Raw genomic sequence first — 7,666 nt, 5'->3', positions numbered from 1 at the left:
ACCAATCTTCCTCGCCTCTGATTGGTTGTTTTCATTCAGGCCCGGTGAATTCCTGCAAATACCATTGGGAGCACTAGGAGGAGCCAGAGGAACTGATTTTTTTCACAGGTCATCTGTCTCATGTTCAACTGTCAGGATATAGTTAAAGTTTCAGCAAATATGACAGAAAATATTTTTATAAAAGTTACCTACTGCAGCTTTAAATACTTTCACAATTTATTGGGTAATTTATATATTTTGCAAAATGTATTCATTTGAGATTATTTATCCCATGATGTCTTTACTTAGTATTGAACACTGATATTGGGCTCCATACAGGAAAACACAAAGACCTGGTCTGAATGGAATTCTTTGTAATGTCAAAACTTGTATTACCACTATTAATACAAGTCCCCATTTACAAAAGAATTTGGTTCAATATCAGAGCTGAATATATCATGTGTAACTGATATGTGCCCTTGAGCGAGGCACCTAACCCCAACAAATTGCTTATGGGCGCCACTAACTAGGCACTCCACCATCTCTCTCCCTGTTTGTATGTCCACAAGCCCCTGCATGTGCATGAGTGTGCGTTTCGGCCTTTGTATGTATAAAAAAATTGTGTAAAAAAGAATTTCCCCAACTGGGGATTAATAAAGTATATATTAAAAATATTAATTAAAAACTATCACAATAGCTATTTTGTGTTGGAGCTGTTAAAGGAGTGCATGGACAAAGTCTTTAGTGGGTGTTGATTGAAATAATTGCAGCAATCCAGTTAGTGTGTTAAAACCCACTAAGCAACACAGGTTTTATTACAAGCACACAATAGAGTACTTGTAAACTCAGTCTAGTTAAATTAAGGAAGGTTATGAGCAGGCTGCTGAGAACTACTAGTGTGTAGGAAATTAATGACACAAAAGATGTTATGATTTCAGGTCAATCTGAAACTGAAAAGTCTGACAAAACTGAAGGGGAATTAATCCTTTATTAAATCTTGAGAGAGTAGTAATCTACAGTGGTTTGACACCAACAAACAAGTCATTTATACAGATGACCAATGTCACTCACTCACAGCAGCCAGAATACTGTCCTCTACAAGATTGAATACATATTTTACATACACATAATGCAGAGGCAAACAGCAAGATGCAACATACAAGCATTAAATTATTTGAGTAAAAACTTGTGATTTTTTTTTTTAAACACAACATCCAGTAAATTTGAGGTTGTGTTTTCCATTCAATTCTGTCTGATAGTGTTGCAGCACAACAAGGTTTGAAAGGTGTACATCTGTCGGCTCTTTATCTCTGCAGACTTGTTTAGATGATCGCTTTGGTAGAAATAAAGGAGTTCTCTTTAAAGGCAGCAAAGACAAGTATTGACAGCAACATGTATACACCTCGATTTCATCTTAAATACCTGGTAAGAGGAATGTGTGGAATGATGAAGGCTCAACACAAGAGACATGGTGACATTTAATCTATACAGACACACACACACACACCAGATTAAATAAATTTCACAAACTGGACCAGACTTCAGAGCCGTGCATCCATTCAAACCCTGGTTGTATGCCAATTGAAATCTGTCTGCCATCCGTACAGTGGGGGTGAATGAGAAGTGTTTGAAGTTGGGGGTTTGGACGAAGGGTTAGAGCCACCACCAGGCGCTTCTGCAGAGGTACATCGATCCTTGCCCACCTCAGTATTTCAGGTTACGGGCCAGGACGTCACCAATAGCCCAAACGCACGCACATACTCAGCAGTAGTGTGTGTGTTGGTGCTCCTCTGAGAAAGGCACACGGGTGGACCCCGGTAAAAATACCAGCAGAGTAACCCCGCTGTTCAGCAGGCTGCCCTCGTATCAGACTACCTCCGCCAGAGCTGGAGACTCGCACATCTTCCGCTCCGGCTTCTGTCAGTCACCTCTTAAGCTCCCAGCGAGCCTGAATGAGCGCTTACGCTGATTCAGGCGCCGGCCGCGCTGTTCGGTTTGTCCTGAGAAACAACCGCCCTGTAAAGTGAGCGGCTGAAGGTGAGGCTGAGCTTAAAAGGTTGACTGAGATGAGAGGTGATGGTAGGAGAGTCTAATATGAGAGCAGCCCGCTAAACGAGCAGGGTTTAACCTCAGCAACCGGACTGGGCGATGTCTCCACCGGAGCTCTTGGTCACCTCCAAAGTGGTAAAGATCTAAAGGAGGAGAGGAAAACACATGTCAGACAGTGCAGCTTTATTATGCAGCTTTTACACACACACACATTTCATATTTAACACTACCTGCAATTAAACCGTTCAAAAATACTGCTGAGTCACTGGATGAATTGAGGCAGTTTTTTAAAACTATCATTCCATTAAAGAATACTGAACACTTGAAAAGGAGCACGAGTCTGCATCCATTTAAAATGTAGATATGTGGCCAAACTTACAAAATGGAAAAATAAGTGATGTAAAACATCAAACAAGAGGTAATTGAGCAGCTTAATGAGCTGCAATTATCACCACACTACATTAACATAATGAATGTGCAATATTGAGGTCTTTAATTAAAGCTAATTAATGCACAGCATGTGTCCCAGTAGACAGAAAACTAAAATATTCATTCAGCTTAAGATCAGCAAAAAACTAAAAACATGTTACACAAACACATTCAATTCTCTCCCTGCATGATAGGCCTCTAAAAAACAGACATGCTAATACTTTAAGCCAGTGCCTGTAGCTGCCCTGTTTTATGTATTCAGAAATCTGTGCCTGGCACAGCGAGGAGCAGACCAATCATTCACACAGAATTAGACTGAAACGATAGAAAAGGGAGGGAGCAGGAAGTATTCCAACAGGAAGCAAAGGTTCACAACCATGGCAAAGCCAGTCCGAGTGCAGAGGGATTTAGACATATTTGTTCCAACTTTTTTGCGCTGTATGTCGTATGCAGGAAGTGCACATCTTTAAAAAAAAAAAAACAAAAAACAAAAAACAAAGCTGGTAATGTTGCAATCTACATTCATACACTGATTTCTGTGAGTTCAACATGTTTGTAGTGCACCTATACTGATTGGTCATCTACTGGTTGTTCCAACTGGTTAGTTAACAGAAGCCTGTTGCAGAAACATCAATGTTTTGTTATACTGTGTAGTGTAGTATTAGGGTCTGTTTCATAAGGACATTTTAGACCCGTCTGTAGTGTTAGGACAGTCTTCATGTTGCTCTTAGATCAGTCTGATGCAAGCTGGAAAGTTACAAAAATAAACAACGACTTATTTTGAGCCACCCTACCCCCTGGCTAACTCGGAGCCAAGCGCCATGTTTCCATGGCAACAGCAACCTGATGACCAGTGGCGGCAGGAAAAGAAAAGATAGGAAAACTATCTGTGGCTTTCCAATGTTGTTGTGGAGTGAGTAATGAGAGGAACGAGTTTTCAGAGAGCTCAGTAACTGTTGAAATATGCAGCAGTGAGGACATCAGTCGCTGCTGTTAGCACAAAGTGATCAGTCATTGAATACCATCTGCTGAACAAAAGCCCCTGATCCAACACTTGTATTTTGCTAGTTAGGACAGTTGCACAGTGCACATTGAGATATCCAAGCTGTTTCTTAATGTACATATAAAAATAACCCTCTGTAGTCTTTCTGGCCCTGTCTCTGTCTCTGGGGAGTTTCTCCCCAATGTTTGGTTCAGTGCAGACTGTGCCTGAATGAACTGTATTCTGCTGAGAGTTTATTTTTGTTGTATGCACATCTTTTGCCCAGAATACATTAATAACTTACTCCAATTAGCTTTTGTTGCACTTGCAGCGGCGTGCTGAGTGTGGTTGTGTCGGCTCTCCACTGCTGTCTGTCTCTAGTCTAAGCAGAGGTTGAGCCCCACCCACGGTGAGACTCTGCCACGGGCGGGGCTCAGCCATTGACACACACGGAGCTTATTGCGTTGCTGTGCATCAAAGCTTTGCTAGTAACACGCTGATGTAAACGAAGGATCAGGCTCAATAACACATTAAAACATGCCTTGACCGGCCCCGATACCAGACTCTGAGGTCGGATTGGGACATTCCTACCTGCAACATTAGGAAGCACTGCACTGAGATTGTATGCTATTGAAACTCTTTGTATTGGTACACTCTAAGACTTTCACAGTAAAATGTTCTTGAAGACGTTACATTTCCCCAGAAGGCAAACATTTCCTAGTCAGCCACAGTCCCACAGCTCAATCTGACACTTGTAAGAACACAGGGAATGAAAACAGGCTGCAGAGATAAATAAAAGATCAATTCTGGCATATGACAGAGCTGACTTCCTACCTCAGCACAGGTTGGGTGGATGCCGATCGTGTTGTCCAGCTGCTCCTTGGTGGCCCCACATTTCATGGCTGCGCCGAAGCCCTGAGTCACCTCTCCAGCGTTTGGACCCAGATAGTGGAAGCCAATGACTCGATCCTACAGCGTTACAGTAACACCAGAACACGATCACTCATGTGACAGAACACGGGTACAGGCTTGTGGTTGCTACGGACAGACAGTGTAAACGTAGAGATGATCTTACGCTGTCCAGTTTATTGCAGATGATCTTGGAGTAGCATCTGTTGTTGTCTCTGCCGGGCACAGTGAACTCCAGAGGCCAGAACAGACTGTGGTACACCTGAACAGACAGAGCAGAAACACAGTGATGTTCTATGGTGTCAACAGCAGTAATATCAGTTCAACATCAGTCCCATTCATTATATTCAGGCGGCCACTAATAATGCTCAGCACTCATGACACAGCCAAGGACAAATGTACTGTGTCTGCAATTTCTTCGGAATCTTGAAGAGGAAAATGAAAAGAGGAAGTTAAGTTTTTCTAACTAAATCTGCAGTCAGTCTGGGTGTACGGAGGAGCTCATATTACAGATTCAGATTCAGATTCAGAAATACTTTAATAATCCCAGAGGGAAAACAGTTGAATTATGTAATAATACACCATTATCTGTTCTGGCTCGAATGCTGACGGACCTGCATGAACAAACAAGTATAGGTAAAGATCACTATTTGTACACAGGCAAGCTGCAACTGGAAGGAAAGCACAGACAAAACAGATCCGACTGGACGGGTTTTTTTTAAACTGCTCAAAGGAAACGCAGCCAGCGCTTTTACTCAGTTACTGTACAGCAGTATAAATGTGAGGTACTAGTACTTTCACTGTACCTTTTCATGCCTCCTCCTACTTCACTACAATGGTCTGACAACTTTAATTACTTTACAAATTTTGCATACAAAACATATGGAGAGACTTATCCATAATGAAAATCATCATTAGTTGCAGTTCTATACAAAATGTTTCAAAATGAGCTCTACCTCAACCAACTACAACAGTAAAAACCTGCTGGTACATTAATGCACGAGTCGTAATGCCATCTTGACATCAAATAGTACTTTGAAAGGCATTTCCAGTGAGTCAACATGCACAATAGCAGCACCTTGACTCTTTGACTCTAGGTCGGCTTTATTTATAATATACATATCGTTTAGAGACAAAGTGATTCAAAGCTTAAAATTAAGGACAAATTCTGCAAATGTGTTTCTAGTCAAGTCTACTGGTGTATTACAGTATTATATACATGCATTGATTACAAAGTATGACTATCTTTGAGACACGCTTCACTCCAGCCTGTCACAAGGTTCCCAGTCAGTGAAGCAGAGTTCAATTATTCAGATGAGTGTGAATGTTTGTGTTACCTCGATGTTTTCCTGCCCGTAGAGCTCAGTGGCTCTCTCCTCCGACAGACCACAGGCGCCGTACTCCAGTGGGGTGAAGACAGTGGTGGGAACGTTGATGTAGTCACACTGCACATACACAGACACAGACAATTAATCACTGTTTGCTATATAAAGCCTTTTATAGGTCCACAGCGCACGTGTGTCCTCATGTACCTTGAGTTTTGAGCCCCCGTAGAGGCGTCGTGCCAGCAGCTTGCCGGCCTGGATGGCTACAGGTGTCAGCTCCCACTTGCCTTCCAGAATGTCTCCAATGGCGTAGATGTGGGGCACGTTGGTCTGCTCTTCATCATTCACTGGAATTTTTCCATTCCTGGAGGAACAAAGCATACTTCATGTAAATATAATGCCTTCTTTGTAGAGTAAAATGACATTTACTTTAGCCCTACTAAATAGAGAACATTCTAAACAGACTGATTCTGATTAATGATCCTGATCTGATCATAAAAGGCAACATTTAGGTAGAAAAACAAAACAAGCATTAGGAACAGCTTGAATGTAAGTTTCTTTTTTTCCCCTTTATGCATTGCGGAGCACTTTAATGTACTTGAATTGTGCACTGCACACATGCATTATTTAGGAAAATACAAGTATCTAGTTGGGACTGGGCAAAAAACTTCATCAACAACATCCCTAATTGATCTTTTCTCATCGTTAGCATTTATTCCAATGTATTCTATGTGGCTCATTAAATGCAGCAGAGGATCGTGTTATCCATCAAAAGGCAGAAATCAAATGAAGTGGGTAAGGTAAGGTCATGTTGGACAGAACGGAGAAACACAACTGTAGTATTTTTATAAAGCCCACTGTATTTTACACTGTACAGCAGCGGAACACACAGACCTGCTGATGAACCCTGAACCCAGTGGCTTTCTGACTGTCGGCTTCATCGGAATACTACTTAGGTCATAAGACCGGGGCATATGACTCACCCGGCGCTCCTTTAAGCTGGGCTCATGCAGTCTTAATCCCTGTTGGGCTCTAAGGCTGAACCATTCATTCACAAAATAGTGGAAAGACTAAGAAAAGGCTAGAGTTTCTACACGTGTAATAATGGAATAAATAAATCAACTGCACAACATACGACTTTGAGATTGATTTATAGCGCTACATTTCTAACTTCAGCCTTAAAATTCTAAACGGGCATAAAAAAGGGACAGCAGGATATGTGTGAACCCTGACTGAGTAATAAAATAAGAGCTGACACCATGTAGAATGCATACACCATACAGGGGCTTTCTCATAGTGCTAACAAGACAACCCCTCCTCTCTCCCACACCACCCCTGCAGAGAACCATGGGACGGCAATAATTGCTGAATCACCATGACTGTATCACGAGTCTTAAAGGCACAGGACACCCCACCTAATGGGATGATGAATGTAGGAAAAAAAAGGAGCGAATAAAACTTACTTAGGGTTGACTTTGACCCCGGCCTTGTCCAGGCCAACCTTGTCTGTGCATGCGTCTCGGCCCACCGCTATTAACACCTGAAAACAAAGAGATGGCTTGTTTAAAGGAAGTCCTCGGGGGAAGTTGCTGGTGTTTTATTTTACACATGAATGGTGAAACAACAAAGTAGACTTTAACAGTGTTTGGCATCAACCCTGTGTGAACATCAGAACAACATGGCAGCGCTGTTGGTTTTTGGCATGAAAACTCATCTGTCAAATGTCAAAAATTTAAATACCCAAATTGCATCACAAACTGAAATGTCGACATTCAGCCAATGAAAATACAACATGAACCAACAAAGTTATGGTGGCCTAAAGTGTTCAATCTTAAAAAAGGGAGGTATTTTTCTGTGGTGGCTCTTGGGGTCACTAGGTGGATAGCGTTAGCAGCCCTTGGAAGTTAACCCTTAGGGGTTCCTGGGTACATTTTTCTACCATTCCGTTTTTTATTTTGATGCTATTTTAGCTGTGTTCAGTGAATGAAGCTCA

The 7,666-nt window shown here is 41.8% G+C and overlaps 1 protein-coding gene across 2 annotated transcripts in view; it reads right to left on the bottom strand.

Annotated features, from left to right (window-relative positions):
• Positions 1-948: 948 nt before the first annotated feature.
• The window catches only part of txnrd3 (thioredoxin reductase 3), a gene marked incomplete in the record, with an annotated part of 13,856 nt that continues 7,138 nt past the window's right edge, over positions 949-7,666 (bottom strand). For both annotated transcript variants that reach the window (XM_035661960.1, XM_035661961.1), the window contains 6 exon segments: positions 949-2,171; positions 4,274-4,408; positions 4,515-4,610; positions 5,686-5,793; positions 5,881-6,037; positions 7,137-7,213. In XM_035661960.1, the coding sequence (XP_035517853.1) occupies positions 2,109-2,171; positions 4,274-4,408; positions 4,515-4,610; positions 5,686-5,793; positions 5,881-6,037; positions 7,137-7,213 (636 nt within the window).

The sequence above is a fragment of the Morone saxatilis genome, unplaced genomic scaffold (assembly GCF_004916995.1).
Source record: "Morone saxatilis isolate NCDOM2014 unplaced genomic scaffold, NCSU_SB_2.0 Contig18, whole genome shotgun sequence".
In the NCBI taxonomy this organism is placed as follows: domain Eukaryota; kingdom Metazoa; phylum Chordata; class Actinopteri; family Moronidae; genus Morone; species Morone saxatilis.
This window is presented reverse-complemented; position numbering and strand designations above follow the sequence as displayed.